General features: G+C 42.6%; 2 protein-coding genes across 9 annotated transcripts in view; one reads left to right on the top strand and one right to left on the bottom strand.

Annotated features, from left to right (window-relative positions):
• LOC109916336 (protein FAM227A) overlaps window positions 1–3,892 on the bottom strand; it is a 65,909-nt gene extending 62,017 nt beyond the window's left edge. For 5 of the 7 annotated variants that reach the window (XR_007265664.1, XM_020516055.2, XM_048617323.1 and 2 more), the window contains exons 1-2: window positions 2,462–2,909; window positions 215–297 (exon numbers count right to left, since the gene is read on the bottom strand). Coding sequence is in view for 6 of the 7 variants with exons in the window: in XM_020516055.2 (XP_020371644.2) it covers window positions 215–297; window positions 2,462–2,627 (249 nt within the window). In the remaining variant the exon portion in view is untranslated. Of the gene's footprint in view, window positions 1–214; window positions 298–2,461; window positions 2,910–3,847 lie in introns of those variants that run through there. The other 2 variants (XM_048617321.1, XM_048617322.1) reach the window with 2 other exon arrangements.
• Window positions 3,893–4,112: 220 nt separating this feature from the next.
• cby1 (chibby homolog 1 (Drosophila)) lies at window positions 4,113–17,259 on the top strand. Of its 2 annotated transcripts, none has more exons than XM_020516050.2 (5): window positions 4,113–4,209; window positions 9,165–9,265; window positions 9,721–9,826; window positions 12,224–12,339; window positions 15,641–17,259. In XM_020516050.2, exons 2-5 carry the CDS (start codon window positions 9,188–9,190, stop codon window positions 15,719–15,721), a joined length of 381 nt encoding a protein of 126 aa, XP_020371639.1. In that variant the 5' UTR covers window positions 4,113–4,209; window positions 9,165–9,187; the 3' UTR covers window positions 15,722–17,259. The 2 variants fall into 2 exon arrangements, with proteins under 2 accessions (XP_020371639.1, XP_048473484.1); XM_048617527.1 differs by lacking the exon at window positions 4,113–4,209 and adding an exon at window positions 7,806–8,010.
• The last annotated feature ends 4,558 nt before the right edge of the window (window positions 17,260–21,817 follow it).

The raw sequence follows: 21,817 nt of genomic DNA, 5'->3' as shown, positions 1-21,817 counted from the left end.
CACAGTCCATCACTGCTGTCTATCACTGGGTGACACAGTCCATCATTCCTGTCTATCACTGGGTGATACACTTGATCACTCCTGTCTCTGACTGGGTGATAAACTTGATAATTCTTGAATTTGGGTGATGCACTCGATTTTTCCATTTCTGTGAAAAGGCAAAGTGCTGGGAGCTGAACAGCCTCACGTGGGAAACAAGACAACTGTGACTCACCAAGACTTCAGGATGAGCATGCAATGTGCCACTGAAATGTTGAATCCTCTCATTCACCAGGTTCATTGAGCCAATCACGAATGCTGAACGTTATTGGTTAAGTGAAAAATAAATGATATTTCTGTGAAACTGCTGCAACATCAATCTCAGGGGTATAATCTTCCCCTAATCACCCCACTCTGCCCTTCATCTCCCTCCATCCTCCAGTCCACTCTCTTAATTCCTCTTCCTCTCTCCCACTCTCCCTTTTCTTTCCTCACCCTCTACCAACTCCACTTTCTCGCTCCTAAAATTCCCTCTTTCCTTTCTCCATTGATGGCCCTTCTTGTTGTCCTCTTCCCCACTTCCCGCCTTTCTTTTCCCATTGTCCAACATCTCCCCTTTCTCTCCTAGCTTCCCATTCCTGTGCCCGTTCAAATCCACCTCCACAACCTCCTATCTCACCCTCCTCTCTCCCACACACTGCTGCACCTTCCTCAGTTCTCAGTGCTGGCTGCCTACACGAGTGATGAAATTGCATTTTTAAAAACAGCTGAACAAAGCCCAGTCTGAGCTGGGGAATCTTCAGCCCCAGAGCAAGTGTCACTACCACCCAGCCCTGGGGGTATCACTTGGCTGAGTTGATGACCATCCCTCCTGTTTCAAGCCTTACTTTTGAGAATGGCATCCAACAACCACTGACAGACTGCCATTTCAGCATAAGACTTGTCACTCGCGTGAAGGGTTATACCAAGACTGCATTCACAATTTCAGGTGGACATCAAAGATCCCACAGCACAACTTATAAGAATACACAGCACTCCCTGGTTTCCCAGCCAATATTTAACACCAAGGCAGATGGTAGTTGTAGAGGGGTGCTTTTCTGACTGGAGGTCTGCGACCAGTGGTGTCCCACAAGCATCATTGCCAGGACCTCTGATGTTTGTACCACATATAAACGTCCTCCCAGGACAGGTACAGCAGGGTTAGATACAGAGTAAAGCTCCCTCTACTTTTTAAAACAAAGTAAAGCCTCTCCACATTGTCTCTACCAAACACTCCCAGGACAGGGACAGCATGGGGTTAGATAGACAGTAAAGGTCTCTCTACTCTTAATCAGAAAGTAAAGCTCTCTCTACTACTGTAAACTGAAAGTAACCTAAAATAAAGCTGACTCTACACTGTCTCCATCAAACACTCCAAGGCAAGAGACAGCATGTGTTTAAGAGACAGAATAAAACTCCATTTATGCTGTCTCTCATCAAAACCTGTGAGGCCAAGTACAGCTTGAGGTTCTCTACAGAATAAAGCTCCATCTCCACTGTCCTCCATCAAAAAGTCTCAGGTCAGGTATATCACAACGTTAGATAGAGAATGAAGCTCACTCGACACTATTCCCATTAAACACATCCAGGATATGTATTGCAGTTCACTGGTTAGCACCGCTGCCTCACAGCACCAGGAACCTGGCGAGTTATGGTCTGTTCTGGTGTCCTCCAGGAGCACCCAGTACGCCCTAACACACTGGCCACACGGCCATACATCAAGAACATATCTAAACTGACAACAAGAGTCCTAAGACCACTAGGAATCATGGTGGCTCACAAGCCCACAGCCACTCTACAACAAACACTTACAAGGATAAAAGACCCCATTCCCACAACATGCAGAACCAACGTGGTTTACAAAATACCATGTAATGACTGCCACAAACGTTACATCAGACAGACAGGAAGGAAACTAGCCATCAGAATACATGAACATCAGCTAACAGCAAAATGGCACGACGAACTCTCCTTAATATCGGTGCACTCAGACAATGAGGGCTATCAGTTTAACTGGGACAAGGTAACTCGAGTAACCCAAGCCAAACATAGGCATGCATAGGAATTCCCAGAGGCATGGTTCTCCACCTGTAATGCAATCAACAAATACATAGAATTGGACACCGTATACAAACCCCTACAGATCAAAACCAGAAATGACACTACTCACCATAACGGACCAAACAGTATAAATTCCAAGCTGAGCAGAATAACACTGCTTCATCGGAGGCTCCACTGATGATGTCACCTAACACAGTCTGAACAAAAACAAGCCAGCTCGGTGAGCAAATCAACAATCTCAGATTAAACTGGTTTTCAGCTGTCACTCCTATGAGTCAGTGTCCTATCAGCTATCTTCTCACATTGTCTGCTGTCTCCCCGATACCTTGACAATGACAAGAGCCCCACACAACATAGGAATTGAGCAAAAATAAAAGGATGCGAGCAGGAGAATCCTGCAAACGTTTCTTCACCATCTGTCTCCGCCGGGCTGCCACCTCCACTGGTAAATCTATATCCTCTTCATAGAGCGCCAATGGAGTAAGAGCTGTGTTGATCTCAACCATCTTCACACTGCTTACCCACCCTGAGTGGAGAATGCAGAACATATCCAACTTAACATGGTCACCTGCTAACCAGCATGGTTAGGAACGGGAGAGGGGGCAGGAAAGTGGGAGGGGGAGTGAGGGTGGATTGTGAGGAGTGGGAGGGGGCCAGGGGAGTGGGAATGGGGGCAGAGGTGTAGGACAGGGAGCAGGGTGTAGGAGTCAGGGTAGAGAAGCAGGAGAGGCTTTCTTTAGTTTTCTCACTCTATTTCTCTGTTTTGTCTGTGTTTTTCTCACACTCTCTCTGTCTACTTCTCTGTCTTGTGTCTCCAACTCTTTATGATCTTCCTTACTCTCTCTATCCCTCTGTTGTCTCTGAGTTTTCTCTCCTATCTTTTTATTCTTGTTATCTCTCTCACTCTCTCTGACTCTCAGTTCTCTCTTATGCTGTATTCTCTCTCTACTCTCAATCTCAATGCTCTCTCATTATTCTATTTTTTCTCACTTTATTCGCTCTCACTCTTTATTCTCTCTCTATCTCCTCTCTCACTCTCTATTCTTTCTATCACTTTCCCCCTCACTCTATTTGCTCTCTCTGTTCTTGCTCTCACTCTCTATTCTCTTTCTCTCCATTGTCTCTTTTCTTCTGTCTATTATTCTGTCTCCTACTCTATCTCTCTATTCTCTCTGTTTCTATTCTCTACTCTCTCCATCTCTTTATTCTCTTACACTATCTCTGTTCTCTTCCTCTCTCTATCCTCTTTCTGTATCTCTGTTTTCTTCCTCACTTTCTATTTTCTCTTGCGTTATTCTTGCTGTCACTCTCTATTTTCTTTCCCTATACTCACTCCGTCTATTTCACTCATCTCTCTATTCTCTGTCCAGTTTTATGTTGTCTCCCTCTATCTCTCTATTTCACTCTCTATTATCTCTATTTCTCTATTTCTTCTTTCGTTCTGTTGTCTCTAGCTCTCTGTTTCCTCCCTCAATCTCTCTATTCTTACTCTATTTTTTCTTTCTCCCTATTCACTCACTCTCGTCTCTCTCACTTTAACTCTCTTTTCTCACTATCTCTCTCTCACACTCTCTATTCTCTCCCTCTATTCCGTCTCCTCTATATCTCTTGGTATTCTCATTTTTTTATTTCTTCTCTCTCGCACTGTCTGTATTCACTCTTTTTCCCTCTCTCTCTCACTGTTCTCTCTCTCTCTGTTCTCTCACTCTCTATTCTCTCGCTCTATTCTCTGACTCTCTGTTCTCTCTATGTTCTCTCTCTCACTCACTCTATTGTCTCTGTCTCACTCTCTGTTCTCTTTCTCTATTCTCTGTTGTCTCTCTCCCTCTCTCCATTGTTGAGGCTGTTGCTGTGGGAACCGGGTGCCCCACATTGTCGGGGGAGGGGGTGATCTGTGTTAAGAATGGTTTCTGGCCGGTCACTAGGTTCCGGACAGTGGGTAGCTGCTCGGAAATATATTATAAAAGTTTGCAGTATGAGGAATGTGACGGCGGCTGAGGCAGAGAGCGCGGAAATGCGCTGAGAGTTAAATTGTTCATCACACCAATCCTCCCTCCTCGCCATGATGGACTCATCCAGTGAGGGTGGGCGCAGGCGCAGAATCTGGAGGAACTGGAGGAACAACAGAAGGTGAGATGGGGGGAGGGGGGGAGAGAGAGAGGAAAGGGGAGAAGGTGAGAGAGAGAACAGATAGATACAGAGAGGGAGAGAGAGGAAGGGGAGAAGGTGAGAGAGAGAACAGATAGATACAGAGAGGGAGAGAGAGGGAAGGAGGGAAAGGGGGAGGAGCAGAAAGAGAGGAAAGGGTAGGGAGAGAGTGGGGGAAAGGGGAGAGCCTCGAATAAATTCAGTGACCCAGTCTTTGCTGCTATCGGGAATAGAATTTCACAGAATAATGACCATCTGAGAAAAAAAAGTGGCCTCTCCATCTGAAGAGCAAGACCTCCTTAATCTTATACCGTATCCCCTTGTTCTAGTCTGTTGTACACGATGATACATCATCTCAGCGTTCACTCTATTAAATCTCCTCAGGACATTAAATGTTACAATAAAACCATCTTGCATTCTCTAAACTTGAATGGATATAGGTTTAATCTGCTCAACCTCTCTTCTAGGAACGAGTCTACTGAAGCTTCCCTCACTGCTTTTAATGCAATTATATCCTTTTTTCCGATATGGACATATTACAGTCCACAGTGCTGCAAATGAAGTTCACCAAGTTCCTGTATAGCAGTAAATCACCACTACTTTTAAAGTCTGTTCCCCTTCCAATAATTGTCAATGCTTCATTTGTTCACCTAATCACTTGTGAACCTGCACACTCACCTTTTGTGATCAATGTACCAGGGCACCGAGATCCCTCTGTACTTCCAAGTTCTGTGATCTTTCTCCATTTATAGAATGTACTGCTTTTCTATTCTTCCAGTCAAAGTGGGCAAGTTCACGTTTTCCCATATTATATTCCATCTGCCAAATTTTTTTTTCCTACTCTATTAACCTATGCAGACTGTCTACATCGTCTTTTCAATTTACTAGCTTGGTGTTATCAGCAAATTTGGCCAACAACATTTAATTCTCACATCCAAATCATGTATATGAATAGTAAATAATTGAGACTCCAGCACTGAGTCCTGTGACACTCCATTAGTTTTAGCTTTCCAACTCGAGGAAGACATGAATTCCTACTTTCTGCTTTCTTTTGGCTAATCAGTCATCTATCCCTGCTAATGTGTTATAGTCTACAGATTCTCCGTTGTTCTCTTTTGCTTGTTACTGCTTCAAGGTGCCAATCTCTTTTTTATTAGATTAACACCGGACTGAGAGGTTATAACTAATAGAAAAGACTAAACAAGCTGCAACATATTCCTGTAGAAAACAAAAGACCTCAATAAAGCTATCCCTTGGCCTGCCAGATTATGTTTGGTAGTAGAGATGATAGATGTTTACAGCACCGAAGGAGGATATTCAGCTTATTATGTCTGCACCGGTCAGCAAAGATACGACCGCACTAATCCCAGATTCTGGCCCATAGCCCTGAAAGCTACAGCGAAGGAAGTGAATATCTAAATACTGCTTAAGTGTTCTGATAATTTCTGACTCTGCCACCCTTTGAGATAGTGAATTCCAGATTCTCACCACCCTCTGAGTGAAAACATTTCCGCTCAATTCTCCTCTTAGCCTTTTACCTCTTAAATCTATGACACCCCTGGTTATTAACCCTTCAATTAATGGAACAATTGCCTTTATAGCCACTATCTGTGTCGTTCATAATCTTGTACACCTCTATCAGTCCCTCTCAACCTTCTGTGCTCCAAGGCAAACAACCTGAGCCTATCCAATCTTTTCTCATTGCTGGACCCTCCAACCCAGGCAATATCCTGTTAAATCTCCTCTGCACTCTCTTGTGCAATCACATCCTTCCTATAGTGTGGTGACCAGAACTGCACACAGTACTCCAGCTATGGCCTAAACAGCATTTTATACATTCCAATCATAACCTTCCTGCTCTTTTATCCAATCCTTGGCTAATGAAGGCAAATATCCCAATTCTTTCCTCATCACCCTTTGTACCTGTCCTGATACCTTCAGGTGTCTGTGGATATACGTGCCAAGTTCCTTCTGATCTTCAGTGCTTTCCAGGATCTTACTATTTTTAGTGGAATTTCTTGTTAACCCTCCCTGGTTGTACTGGTGTTATACCGGAAACCAGGACCATAAAATAGTGGAATTCAGCATTAAATTTGAGAGGGAGAAATGTGGATCAGAAGTAGCTGTTACAAGCAGAAGTAAGGGTAGTTAGAAAGGAATGAGGACAGACCTAGCTGGTGTGGCCTTGGAAAGGAGTTTAGTAGCAAAGACAGTTGAGGAATAATGACGGATTTTTGAGAAAATAGTTAATGACTCACAACATAGATACATATGAGCGAGAAAGAAGGATTCTAGGAAGGTGATAAGCCAACCTTGGTTAACCAAGGAAGCATCAAATTGAAAGAAAAAAAATATAATGTGGGAACAATTATTGGTAAGCCAGAGGATTGGGAAAGATTTAGAAACCTACAAAAGACAACCAAAAAAAAATGAGAAGATAACATTTGAGGGTAAACTTGCAAGTAATATCAAGATGGACAACAAGAGCTTCTATAAATATTTACAAAGAAGAGAGTTAACAAAGGCCACTTAGAGAACAAGGCTGAGGAAATAATAATGGGAACCCAGGAAATTGGAGAGGAATTGAATATATACTTTGTAACACAGTAGAAGATGCTAATAGTGTTCCAAAATTACTAAATAATCAAGGGGCAAAAGAAGGAGAAGAAATAAATAAATACAGTGCTATCATGAGAGAAGAAGTTCTATGGAAATTAAAGGGTGTAAAAACCAATAACTTCCCTGAACCTGATGGGATGCATCTGAGAACTATAAGAGCAGAAAGTTTATGTTAGAGCTGTACAAAACTTCGGCTAGGCCACAGCTGGAGTACTGTGTGTAGCTCTGATTGCCACACTATAGGAAGAATGTGATTACACTGGAGGGGTGCAGAGGAGATTCGCTAGGATGTTGGCTGGGTTGGAGTATATTGGCTATGAAAAGAGGCTGGGTTATTTTCTTTAAACAGAAAAAACTGAGGGAGGGAGGTTGGGTGTGATTTGATTGAAGTGTATAAAATTGAGTGGCATGGACAGGGGATGAAGCAGTTGTTCCCCTTAGTTGAAGGGCTGATAACAAGGGGCCATAATGTTAAGGTGAAAAGCAGGAGGTTTAGAGGGCATTTGAGAAAATACTTTTGTTCACTCAGAGGGGGACCTAGACAGTAGACTCAGCGTGGCATATTCAAATTTGCTGACAAAAAATATATAAACTGAGAGGAGGACGCAAAGAGATATAGGCAGGTTAATTGAGTGGGCAACAAAATGGCAGGTGTGGAAATGTGAGGTTCTTCACTATGTTAATAGAAAAACTGAATATTTTAAAAGGTAGTAAACATCTAAATTTTGCCATTCACAGGACTTGGGTACACTTGTTTGAGGAATACAAAGTTAGCATGCAGGTACAACAAATTATTTGCTAGGCAATTGTAGCGGCTTGAATTGCAAGTGAGTTGGAGTATAGGAAAAGGAAATTTTGCAGCAATAAAGGACTTTGGTGATATCACATCTGGAATACTGTGTGCAGTTTTGGTCATCCTATTTAAGAAAAGATAGACTTGCATTGAAGGCGGTAATGAAGCTTCATTAAATTGGTCCCTGAGATGAGAGGCTAAGTAAATTGTATATTCTGTAGAGTTTGGAAGAATGGGAGGTGATTTCATTGAGATATATTAGGGAACTGACAGGTCAACCCAAGAGATTGTTTCCACAGGGCAGTGAATCTAGGGACACAGTTTCAGGATAAGGGACTTTCAGGATAAGGGACTGATCATTTGGAACTTAGGTGAGGAGTTCCTTCAGTCAGAGGGCTTTGAATTTTTGGAGTTGTCATTGAAAACATTTAAGACCGAGATTGACAGATTTTTGGTGTTTCAGAATCAAGTGATATGGAAAAGTAGAATTGAGACAGAGGATTAGCCATGCAAGGTTTTTGTACTATTTGTTCTTGGGATGTAGGTGTCATTGGCTAGTCCAGCATTTACTGCCCATCCTCTGTCTACCTATCTGTCTGTCTATCTATCTATCTGTCTATTTTCACGTGTATTATTTTGCAAAATAAATGAAAAGTGCTGTACAGCTCGGGCGCCATCTTAAAAGACAGAAAAATAAACCAAAACAGAGAGCACGAAAGGCAGAAGAATAAAGAAATAGTGTTCAACTTTGCAGTCCTTCTTGTTAAGTGCTCTGCTGTGGGCCTGGTTGCCAACCATGAGTTACCTGGAGAAGGTGGTGTGAGCTATCTTTTTGAATTGCTGCGGTCATGCTGTAGGTAGACCCACAATGTGAGGAAGGAAGTTCCAGGATTTTGACCCAGCAACACTGAAGGAACAACCGTAAATTTCCGAATCAGGACAGTGTGTTGTTTCCATGTACCTGCTACCTTTGTCCTTCTAGATGGAGAGGTGGTCAGTTTGGATGGTGCTTTTGAAGTATTGGTGAGTTACAGTTGGTATACATTCCTGCTACTGAGTGTCAGTAGTGAAGGGAGTGAATGTTGAAGGTAGTAGATGGGTGCCAGTCAAATGGACTGTTTTATCCTGGATAGTGTCGAACTTCTTGAGTGTTTTTGAAAGTGCACCCCGTCCAGGCGAGTGGGGAGTATTCCAATACAATTGTGACTTTTGTCTTTTAGATGGTGGACAGGAGTTGTGTTACTCACTGCAGAATTCCTCCCCCTGACCGGCTCTTGAGCTTATGTGGAAAGAAGGAGCAGGTTCAAGAGGCTAAATGGCCTTTTCCTGTTTCATGTTTAATGTTTTTGCTGTGTTCTGGTCTGAGATTTGATCCTCTTCTCCAGGCTATGTACATGGTGTGGCCTGTGTGACATATCCCCAGAATCCTCCATGTCCTTCTCCAGCTGTCTTCTTGTCTCGTGACTGCATCTCCTCTCTATGTGTTACTGTACTCTGCCTGATGGTCTTCTTTGTGCATTTACAGGTAACGGGACCTGAAGAAGAGCCATGCCTCTGTTTGGCAATGTCTTTAGTCCGAAGAAAACTCCGCCCCGAAAATCAGCCTCTCTTTCCAGCTTGCACACAGTATGTTGTCGTTGGGGGTGTGAACAACTTTGTCACACCTAGCTGCTGAGAAATGTTAACTTATGTATTGCTGCTCGGACATCACTGTCCCCTCGTACAGTGCACTTTGTACCTACATCTGTCTCTCCTGGACTGGAGGGAGCCTTTTTCCCTCCCAGCTGCATGGTATGAAGGTGACAGTGAGACCAGATTGTTGTTGGAGCACTCAAACCATCCAAGTCATGAAGAGCATACTGGTCCAGGCCACTGACTACATGCTATGGTGCAAGGGCAGAACATGTCTGTGGTGGAGGAATGCTCTTGCCAAGTGTGATGTGGTGGGCCGTCAGTGGCTCTCTGATAGTTTACCTGGGACAGTGGTTTGTTTAATCCTGTATGGGTTATCGTCTTGGGGATGGTGAGTATTGCTGTGTGGAATGCTGGCTGTAACATTTCTGGGCCTATGTCTATTCCAGCTTGATCGTGTGAGCCGTGAGATTGAACTGGGCTTGGATCATGGTGCTCCTGTGATGAATATTGGAGGACAGAGCCTGAAGTTTGACAATGGCCAATGGGTGTCAGGTTGGTGTGACTTCTTTTAAAATGTTTGACATGTTCTGATGAAGTCAGAGTGGACTTGCTACATCTCCCTCCCTCTGCATCCCCAGGTTGTGAGTCCACTCAATGGACTGCCTGCTTCTACAGCATCTTACATGCTTTCTGATAATATCTACCTCACTCTCAGTATTCTCATTAGCCCTGTGGTCACACACTGACTTTGAGTTGTAGTCCTGCTCCAGAAACCTGAGCAAATAATTGAGAGCTGAGGGCTATTAAGGCACGGTGGTAGTATCCTCAGCTCTGGGCCAGAAGGCTTCGGTTCAAGACCCACCTGCTAAAAAGGTGTGCCATGACACATCTGAACAGATTGATTAAAATAGCTATAATGGAGAGCTGGCAACCAATGCTGAAGGAGTGCTGCTCTGTCAGACGTGCCATCTTTCCAATCAGATGTTAAGTCAACATCTCTTATGCTCTCAGGTGGATGTGAGAGAGGTCCCATGGCATGATGTTATCAAAGAACAGGAGTATTCTCATTTAATGTTTATATAGCAACTGTAAATATATAAAACAATTTATCTGATCTATGTGCTCAACTACATTTCCATGTTTTCCTCCTTCACTTGCCTTGTCCCTCTGTCTCTTTAAAATAATGAAATTTGGGCCAGATTGCATGTGCAAGCTCTTTTATTCAGATAGTCTCATGCCCCTCCTCCTTCCCAATAGACTATTATTTTCCTTGCCCCTCAAATACGTTTTCACTTTTAAGGGTTACTGTCAAATCTTCTTCCTTCACCTCTTTGGGCCAATGCGTTCCAGATCATATTAATTTGCTGTGGAAAATGCCATTTTCCTCTGGTTGCTTTGCCAATCACCAGTGTTGTCGCTAGAAGCATAAAATCATGAATTGAGTCTGCTCTGCCATTTAAGAAGATTATGGCTGATCTGATGGTAACTTCAAATCTGCATTTGTGCATATCCTGGATAACCTTTCACCCCTACCTGCTTAACAAGAATCTCTCCACCTCTGCCTTAAAGATATTAAAAGACTCTGCTTCCACCATCTTTTCAGGAAGAAAATTTCAAAGAAGTGATCCTCTGAGAGAAACAATTTCACCTCATCTCTATTTTAACAGAGCAACCCCTGATTTTCAAATAGTGATCTCTACTTTCAGACTCTCCCATAGAGGAAACATCCTCTCCGCACTTACCCTATCATGACCTCTCAGGATCCTATATGTTACAATGAAGTCACCTCTTATTCATCTAAACCCCGAAGGATACAATCCTAGCCTTTCCTCATAAGACAACCCATCCAATCCAGGTTTTAGCCTTGTGAACCTTCTCTATACTGTCTTCAATGCATTTACATTTTTCCTTAAATAAGGTGACCGTGACTGTGCACAGTTCTCCAGGTGAAACAGTTTCTACTTATTTACTCAATCAAAACCCTCTTCATTTTGAGCATCTATCAACTCTCCTCTGAAAACTCTGCTCTCCAGACTCCATAAAGCTGATGTTCCTCATCCCTAGAACCACCTATGAATCTCTGCACTGTCTCTAAGGCCTTGATATTCTTCCTGAATGTCATACTTAGAACTGAGCTCAAGACTGTAGCTGGGGCCTAAACTCATTTGTAAAGGTTTGGCATAGCTTTCTTGTTTTTAATTTCTATTCCTATATTTAAAAAAAATAGATTTATTTCAACAGTCTTAATTTGTCCTGCGATTTTCAGAGGTTTTGTGTATTTATCTGCCCTCCCCTCAACCCCGCAAGCTGTCTCTGGGCCTGAATGGCCCACTTTCTCCCACATTGCCTCTATCTCTACCCATCATTTTTGTCATAAAAGACATACTAAAGTCTATGGAATGAAGATAAGCAAATTAAGTTAATATACAGATCTAATTGATTGGTAGAACAGACTGAAGGGATTGGATGGCTTATTCTTGCTGTGATGTTACTGTGAGCAGGTCAAAATTGAGTGCATACTGATGCAATTTGGAAGAACAAGGTGAAGCAATATAAATGAAATAGTGCAATCTTAAAGTTGTTTCAGGAACAGAAACACCTGGGTTTATGTGCAGAAATCCGTAAAAGGAAGGAAGATAAGTATATCAGCCTATGGGGAAAGAGAAGTGGATTAGGTTGGACTGAGTAGCTCCTTTCAAAGAGTCTGCATGGGCAAAAAGGGCACCTTCTGTACTGCATAACTCTGTGATTCCATTCCCTGCATTCCCCCTCTCCTTCTCCCTCCCTGTATTTTTTAACTGCTTCATCCCAGTATGTTGGCTCATTTCACATTGCTTGTAACTATGCCGATCGATGTTCCCTCTATATTGCTGGATCAAAATCCTGGAATTCCTTCCCTAATGACACCTACATCCTGTGAAAGTAAAAGAAATATCTCTTGCATTATAGAGTCTGTGGGAGACAGTGGCATACATAAGGAGGTTCAGCGCCTGCGAAAACGTAACCAGCAGCTGGAGGAGGAGAATAATCTTCTCCGACTCAAAATCGACATTCTGTTGGACATGGTGAGTAGCCCCTGATGTCCAAAGGTACAGGTAAGGGGGAAGCCAGATGACTGTCATATTGGTAAAGTCAGATACCAGAGTGACACCTGGCTGGATAGACCGTTAGATTAATTTTTATAATGTGGTTACGGTGGTGGTCAGTTACTGAACATATTCACATGAGGCTACAAATGTAACTTTAAAAAAGAACATAAGTTTATCACATAAAAGAAAGGAAAGAAACAAAGCACTGTATGACAATTTATAAAGATCTTATCATAAACAGCAAAAGAACTCAACCGTTTTTCCCAGCTGTATCCTTGCAGACACTCAACCCCAATGAAGTATTACTCCTACCTTCTGTCTTCAATTTCTTACTCAACTGACGAAGTTGTCAAGTGTATCCTTTTGGGTAGATGTGATTCTGTCAGTCTCTTTCTGAGATACAGGCCAACTCACTGAACTCTTCAGGGTTTTTTCTGGTGTGACCACTTTGAGGCTGCTAAACAGCACATTTACTGGTATTCTTCTGAACGGAACCTGCTTCTGGACTCTCTTTCTCTTTCCTTGAGTCGTAAAAGTTCAACTTAATAAACACTGCAGCAATTAGCTCACCAATTAGCTTCACTAGTCATTTGGCCTACGTTGCATGATGTTTTTTTGAAATACTGCTTAAAAAAATGAGTTTCCAGTTTTTTTTTTGAAAAAGTCCCCTTCACAGAAGTTACAAACCAAAAACCTGTTAATATGATCCAATTAGGAGCCCTGTCTGTCAGATATAAATAGGAGTGTGAGACGTTCTGTTCACTCTGAGAGCTGGTCCTGAGGAAGCTGGATCAGCGTTAGGGAGTTTCCACGTGTAAATAAAGGGTGGTGGGATACTGGCCTCTGTGGAGTTATTTCAATAATAATCATGGAATCCCTACATTGAGGAAACAGGCCAATTGGCCCAACAAGTCCACACTGCCCCTTCAAACAGCATCCCACCCACATCCAGCCCCCTACCCTTCCACATAACCCTACATTTCCTATGGCTAATCCACCTAACTTTACACATCCCTGAACATTACAGGCAATTTAGCACAGCCAAACTACCCAACCTGCACACTTTTGGACTGTGGGAGGAAACTGGAGCATCCAGAGGAAACCCATGCAGACCCGGGGAGAATGTGCAAACTCCACACAGATAGTCGCCCTAGCATGGAATCGAAGCCGGGTCCCTGGTGCTGTGATGCAGCAGTGTTAACCAGTGAGCCACATGTCGATGAGCCACAGATACCTATTTGTATAATGTATTATAGACCTCAACATGACTCTCCACAAACAGGGATCTGTAAAAGGCAATTAATTTACCATTAAAAGTTCTTCCTAATGCTATTTCTATTTGCTGTCAGTAAATATAGTTACATTAAGCATGCAAAGATTTTCATAATCATATTCTAGACTAATTTTTTCATGCCCTTTTTGTTCAGCACCATTTGCAACTCCTGAAGCAGTCCATGTTCGAAAGCAATAAGAACTGGACAATATCCAGGCTTGGAATGAAACATGGCAAGTAACATTCATGCCACACAAATGCCAGGCAGTGAAAATCTCCAATAAGAGACAATCTAACTATTGTCCCTTGACATTTAAGGATGCTACCATCACTGAATCCCCACTACCAACGTCCTTTGGGTTATGATTGACAGAGATTCAGCTGAACTCCCCATATAAATACAGTGGCTACGAGAACAGGCCAGAGGCTAGGAATCATGATCTGACCCATTTCCTCTACTTTATTCCTTTAAGTTTTTCTTTTGCCAAATCATGATGTCTGATTTCCCTCTTTCTTTGGAATTCAAGTGTTTTCATTACATTTCCCTTTTTTTATATATTTCCTCTGCTTCAGTTTCAAGCTTTGTTATTTCCAGTATTCTCTTCCTTTCTCCTCCATTGCTGTTTTCATCCTTAACACTTTCCTATTTTCTTCTTCTTTCCTTCTATTTCAAGTTTATTTTGTTTTTAATTGAAACTCAGCTCAGTGTGATGATGGAATATCAATTTCAAGTTTTCCTTTCTTTTAAGTCTAAATGCTAGTTAATCCATTTAAGCATGTCATCCTTATGAGAATCTGTTTTTATTTCTACCTTCAATTTAATCATTAATTCTCTCAGCGTAGACTTTCTCAAAGATTTCAAATAATCCACTGTTACATTTTCTACTCCCAAAAAGTTCTTAGCAACAGTCAAGCCACACAGCATCAGAGGCATTTCTGAAGAAGGGTCCCGACCCGAAACGTCAACTTTCCTGCTCCTCTGATGCTGCCTGGCCTGCTGCGTTCCTCCAGCTCCACACTGTGTTATGTCTGACTCCAGCATCTGCAGTTCTTACTATCTCTTAGCAACATTCAAAGCCATTTTGCAATGTACTTCATAACAATCCCTATTTTTAAATTCAGTATCTTCATCTACTCGTTTTTTAAAGATTTACAGATCCCTCTTAAGTTCAACTGATTTCTGGTCAGCAATTGACCATATTCATACAAGGCTCCAATGTATTTTTAACAAAAGAACATAGCTTTATCATACAAAAGAAAATAAATCAAGACTGTATATGTCATACAATTTGGAAATATCTTACTTTAAACAGCAAGAAGAACTATTCAACAGTTTTCCTAGCCAGATCCTTTACAGACACCCAACCACTAGTGAAGTATCACTCTCATCTTTACTCTTTAATTTCTTACTCAACGGACAATGTTGCCAGTGTTTCCTTATGACCACTTTCTGCACATTTAGCAGATGTGACTATCTCTGTCTCTTCCTCAGATGCAGGCTAACTCACTGACTTCTCCCTGATCTCTCAGGAAACAGCTCAGGGTTTTTTTTTCCAGTTACTTTTCCTACTTTGAGAATACGAAACCATTCATCTGTGGTAAGGATCTTTTCTTCAGAACTGAACCTATTTCCAGCTTCGTTCCCTGGGTTGTAAAAGCTGAAACTAGTAAACACTTCGGCAATTCTCCCACTAGGTAGTGTATCTAGTCATTTAGCTTAAGGCACATGGAAATTTTTTTTTAACCACTGCTAAAACAAAATGAGTTTCTGATCCTATTCAAAAAAAAAAGACACCTTCACAGAACTGAAAACCCAAAATTCATTTACCTCCGCTTTAGAATCAAGTTCACATTTAATAACAAATTATAAAGCTTCATGGCAGGTAAAGGAGGCAATGTCTGATGAATGTTTGGGCTTGGATAACATTGTTGGGGCACAAGGGAGCATTGGGAATAATGAGGAGTGATTGGAGATATCCTGACTGATAATTCCTTTGTTTGCAGCTGTCTGAAACAACAGCAGAGTCGCACCTGATGGAGAAAGAGTTGGAGGAGCTGAAGACCCACAACCGCAAGAGGAAGTGAGAGACTGCAATGAAATTGACAGATGCAATGAAAGATGTGCAGCATTGGGAGATGGAACAGAGGACGAGTAGCTAAACATTAAGAGAAAAAGGTTGAAATGTGTGCAGTGTCTCTTTGGAGATACCGAGACTCTTGCATTAAATCTCCAGCTGGGCGTAGGAAGTGGAGTCCATCACCCACCAGGCAGCATCTACATGCTAACCCTGCAGGGAAAAGAAAGAGGCTGGAGACAATTGACGGTCATAGTTTCACAGCATTTTCCTTTTGTAACACCCGTTGAATGAGTGATGTGATGTTGCTTCAGGAACCTTGTACCCCACACACTTGTAGTTCAAACTTTCAATCAACATTCAGCCAAACAACCTCTGAAGCCAACATTGAAAAGATTCTGAATGGACTGATTAACAGGAGCATATGCATTCAACCCCTTTGTGTTTTAATATGGAACTGTCTGTGTAGGGTTGTGATGAACTGCTTATTTCAGAGTCCTGGTAACCGTGTAGGACGGATCTTCATTGCCATTGGCCAATAGTTACACCATAATTTTTTTTTCCCCAAAATTGCAGATGTAATTAAGTATGATTGGGCAGTGATCCAGTCTTGTATCTTTCTCTACCTTCCATCCTCACCCAGGAGAAAGGTTTGTTTCAATGTTTACCTCTGAACTGATGTTTATTCTAATTTTTCTTGTTCTCATTAGTTTCCAGCACTTGGCTTTTAAACCCCTCATCAGTCCAGTGAAACCCTTTCATTCCATACTCCAATGCTGGGATTTGTGTTTAGGTGACAGAGACCAAATTCTCTGAGAATGCTGGAGAAACTCTGCAGGACTGATAGCATCTGTGGAGCAAGATACAGTAGTTAACATTTTGAGTCTGATATCACTCATTGGATCCAAATCCTTAACTCTGTTTTTCTCTCTACAGATGTTGGCAGACCTGCTGAGTATTTCCAGCACTTTCTGTTTTCATTTTAGATTTTCGGCATCCACAATACTTTGCTTTTACTAAATAGCCTGAATCTGAAGGATGCCCTGACACTGTGAATGGATTGGGACCTTTGGTCATAGCATAAAGTGCTGCATTGAGAACTGGTATTCACTTGCTCCTCTGTTCAAGTGAACTGTAAGAATATAAGAGAAAGGGCAGGATGAAGCCATTTGATCCCTCGAGCCTGTTCTACTGCTCAGTCAAATCAAGGTTGATCGGATTTTTGGCCAGAGCTTCACTTTCCTGCCTGCTCTTCCCCTTCCCTTGTGCCCTCATTCCAAATCCAAATTTGCACAGATGCACACTCTTGTTTCCTCCAATGAGTTTCTGTAATACTTCAAAACTATACAGAACAGAAAATATGGACCAAGTTAACCTTCATTTGCTGCCGTGTTATAGGTCTGTTGGGAGATGGGATTTCTTAGTTTCTGATCCTGAAAGAGTGGTTTCAGGGCTGTAAGTCCACCAGATAAAGTATAACTTAAGCTTTGCTTCTCTGTGATCATTGCTGTCTCTTTTAGTTTGTAATTAAAACCAATCGATTTCAAAGCTACAGTCCCCTGACTCTCATTAACTAGAGACGTTTGCTGCTGTTAGGGATAGGGTGGGAGGGTGGGCCTGCGTGGGATGGTCTTTGGAGGGTTGGCATGGACCTGCTTCGACACTAGCGATTCTATGATCCTATTTAGCCTCTCATAACTCAAACCCTCCAGTCTCAGTAACATACTTGTAAATTTTTTTTGCATCCTTTCCAGTTTAATAACATCCTTCCCTTAGCAGGGCAACTAGAATTGGCTCCAAATATGGCCTTACCAATGTCTTGTACAGCTGTAGCATAATGTCCCAACTCCTGTACTCGATGTTCTGATCGATGAGAGCAAGTGAGCCAAACACCTTCTTCACCACCCTGTCTACCTGTGATGCCACTTTCAAGGAACTAAATATCAACACTCCTGGGTCTCTGTTTGACCACACTTCCCAGGGCTGGACCATGAACTAAAATGCAAAACCTCACATTTATATGAATTAAATTTCATCTGCCATTCCTCGGCCCACTGGCCCAGTTGATCAAGATTCCATTGTACTCTTGGATAACCTTCTTCATTGTCTACTGTACCACCAGTTTCGGTGTCATCTGCAAACTTACTAACTATGCTTCCTATATTCTCATCCAAATGGTTTATATGAATAACAAACAACACTAGCACCGATCCTTATGGCACAGGCCTCCAGACTGAAAAACAACCCTCCACCATCACACTGTTGTCTCCTACTATCTAACCAATTGTGTATCCAATTGGCTAGTTCTCCCTGGATTCAATATGATTTAACCTATTAAGTAGTCAACCGTGTGGAACCTTGTTGAAGGCCTTCCCTTCATCTATCTTCTTGGGCACCTCTTCAAAATTTTATGAGACATGATTTCCCATGCACAAAGCCATGCTGACTATCCCTAAGCAGTCCTTGCCTTTCCAAATGCATGTCGATCCTGTCTGTCATGATCCCCCCCACCTCCAACAATTTACCCACCACCAACATTAGGTTCACTGGTCTGTAGTTCCCTGGCTTTTCCTTGCAGGCTTTATCAAATAATGGCGCAAAATTAGCCACCGTCTAATCTTCTGGCACCTCACTCATGGCTGTCCATGATACAAATATCTCTGCTAGAGGCCCCGCAATTTCTTCCCTAGCTTCCCACGCTGTCCTGGGATACACTTGATCAGGTCCCAGGATTTATCTACCTTTATGCATTTTAAGATCTCCAGCAGCTCCTCTTCTGTGATGTGGGCTCTTTACAAGACATCACTATTTATTTCCCCAAGTTCCTTAGCTTCCATGTCTTTCTAAATGGTAAATACTGATGAGAAATACTTGTTTAGGATCTCGCCCATTTCCTGCAGTTCCACACATAGATAGCCCTGTTGATCTTTAAGGGGCCTATTCTCTCCCTAGTTATTCTTTTGCCTTTAATATACTTGTAGAATCTTGTTAGATTCTCCTCTATCCTATCTGCCAAATCTGTCAAGTCCCCTTTTTGCCCTCCTGATTTCCCTCTTAAATGTTCTCCTACATGCCCTATACTCTTCAAGAGATTCAGTTGATCCCAGCTACATGTGCCTGACATTTGCCTGCTTTTATTTGAAGATCCTCATATCTCTAGTCATAGAAAGCCTACAGTGTGGAAGCAGGTCATTTGGCCCATTGAGTCCACACCAACCCTCTGAAGAGCACCCCACTAGATCACTACAACCCAACATTTCCTTAGCCTGCACGTCACTGGATATTATGGGCAATTTAGCATGGCCAATCCAACTAAGCTGCACGTCTTTGGACTGTGGGATGAAATCGGAGCACCTGAGGAAACCCACGCAGACATGGAGAGAATGGAAAATTCACAGACAGACACCTAAGGGTGGAATTCCGGTCCCTGATGCTGAGAGGCAGCAGTGCTAACCACTGAGTCGTTGTGCCGTCATAGAGGTCTCCAGCACGGAACAGGCTTTTCCACCCAACTTGTCCATGCCACCCAGTTTTCATAATTTAAACTAGTCCCATTTACCTGCATTTGGTCCACATCCTTCCATACTTATCCCATCCATGGTACCTGTCTAACTATTTCTTAAATGATGAAATTGTACTTGCTTCCACCATTACCTCTGGCAGCCCATTCCAGAACTCACCACCCGGTGTAAAAAAAATTGCCTCTTTGGACCCCTTTATATCCCCTCCCCTCTCACCTTAAACCTATGCCTTCTAGTTTTAGACTGTCCTACCATGGGGAAAAGCTGTTGGCTATCTACCTTACCTATGCCTGTCATGATCTTAAAGAACTCTATAAGGTCACCCATCAGTCTCCTATGCTCCAAGGAAAGAAGTCCCAGCCTATCCAACCTCTCCTTATAACCCAAACCTTCCAGTCCAGGTAGCATCCTAGTAAATCTTTTCTGCACTCTTTCTAGTTTAATAACATCTTTTCTATAGTAGGGTGACCATTACTGCATGCAGTATTCCAAATGTGGCCTCCCCAATGTTTTGTACAGCTGCAACAAGACATCCAATTCCTATACTTAATGCACTGACTGATGAAAGCAAGCATGCTGAAAGCCTTCTTCACTACCCTGTCTACCTGTGACGCAATTTTCAAGGAGCTATCAACCTGTAGTCCCAGATCTCTCTGTTCTATACCACTTCCCAAAGCCCTACCATTGCCTGTCTAAGTCATGCCCCAGTTTGCTTTACCAAAATGCAGCACCTTGCATTTATATAAATTAAACTCCATCTGTATTTCCTCAGCTCATTGACCCAGTTGATCAAGATCTTGCTGCATTCCCAGATAACCTTCTTTATTGTCTACTATGTCACCAAGCTTGTGGTCATCCACAAACATACTAATAATACCTCTTAAATTGTCATCCAAATCATTTATATAAATGATAAATAACGGTGGACCCAGCACCGAACCCTGTGGCACAACGCTGGTCACAGGCCTCCAGTCATCCAGTGTTCCCTACTCCTGCCAGCTTTGTCCATCACACAAGCAGGAAAATACTGGCCCTAAACTCTTGTTATCTCAGTTTTGAAAGCTTTCCACTTGCCAGACATCCCTTTACCTGCAAACAGCCTCCCCCATTCAATTTTTGCAAGTTCCCATCTAATCCATCAAAATTGGCCTTGTCCCAAATTAGAACTTTAACTTATGGACCAGACCTATCCTTTTCCATAACTATTTTAAAATTAACAAAATTATGGTCTCTGGTCCTAAAGTGCTCCCCTACTAACGCCTCAGTCACTAGCCCTGCCTTATTTCCCAAGAGGAGGTCGGTTTTGCCCCTTCTCTAGTCGGGCTATCTACATATTGATTGAGAAAGTTTTCCCAAACACACTTAACAAATTTCTCCCCATCCAAGCCCCTAACACGAAGGCAGTCCCAGCCTTTGTTTGGAAAGTTTAAATCCCCTGCTATTACAACCCTTAGAGGTATCTGCAATCTCATGAACATAGAACAATACAGCACAGGAATGGGCCCTTTGGCTCATGATGTTGTGCTGAACATGACGCCAAATTAAACTAACCCCTTCTGCCTGCGCTTGGTCCATATCACTCAATTCCTTGCATATTCATGTGTGTATCTAAAAGCGCCTTAAACGCCTCATCTTACCTGCCTCCACTACCACCCTTGACAGTACGTTCCAGACACCTACCATTCTGTAAAAAAGACTTGCCCCTCACATCTCCTTTGAATTTTACCCCTCTCAACTTAAATGCATGTTCCCTAGTATTAGACATTTCAACTCTGGACAAAAGATTCTGACTGTAATCATTATCTATGCATTTCATAATTTTATAGATTTCTATCAAGACTCCCCTCAGCCTCTGGCGCTCCAGAGAAAACAACCCTAGCTTTTCCAGCCTCTTCTTATAGCTCATGACCTCTAATCCAGGCAGTATCATGGTACAGTTCTTCTGGACCCTCTCCACAGCCTCCACATCTTTCTTGTAATACAGCGACCAGAAACACCCTCCACATTTACTCCTCAATTCCCTGATGACTATTGAGAGGTCCTATTGTATAAGCCAAGCAAAGTGATCAGCTGCTTCTTCATAGAATCATAGAGTCCCTACAGTGTGGAAGCAGGTCTTTCGGCCCATCAGGTCCACACCGACCCTCTGATGAGCATCCCATTCAGCCCCACACCCCTACCCTATAACTCTGTATTTCCCATGACTAACCCACCTAGTCTGTACACCCCTGGATACTATTGACAATTTAGCATGGCCAATCCACCGAACCTGCACAGCTTTGGACTATGGGAGGAAGCCAGAGCACCACAGGAAACCCACACAGACATGGGGAAAATGTGCAAACTCCCACAGACAGTCACCCTAGGGTGCACTTTGAGGCAGCAGTGCAAACCACTGAGCCATTGTGTCACCCCAAATTCTTATTTCTCTGTTCCACCTATACATCTTCACTGGACTGTTCCTCAGTAATAGTCTAAGTATTGCTGTGATGTTTCTCGTAATCAAAAACACCATTCTCCCTGCTCTCTCGCCACCCCTCCTATCTTTCCTATAGTGTTTGTACCCCAGGACATTGAGCTGCCAG

The sequence above is a fragment of the Rhincodon typus genome, chromosome 37 (genome assembly GCF_021869965.1).
Source record: "Rhincodon typus isolate 14 chromosome 37, sRhiTyp1.1, whole genome shotgun sequence".
Classification (NCBI taxonomy): Eukaryota; Metazoa; Chordata; class Chondrichthyes; order Orectolobiformes; family Rhincodontidae; genus Rhincodon; species Rhincodon typus.
Note: the sequence above shows the minus strand (reverse complement) of the source record. Positions and strands in the feature narration are given on the sequence as shown.

Excerpts from the sequence above, each read along its gene's own strand:
- cby1 (XM_020516050.2), top strand. The coding sequence starts at position 9,188 with ATGCCTCTGTTTGGCAATGTCTTTAGTCCGAAGAAAACTCCGCCCCGA. Across the intron at positions 9,266-9,720 it reads CTCTTTCCAGCTTGCACACA|CTTGATCGTGTGAGCCGTGA; the intron begins GTATGTTGTCGT and ends TGTCTATTCCAG. Across the intron at positions 12,340-15,640 it reads TCGACATTCTGTTGGACATG|CTGTCTGAAACAACAGCAGA; the intron begins GTGAGTAGCCCC and ends CTTTGTTTGCAG.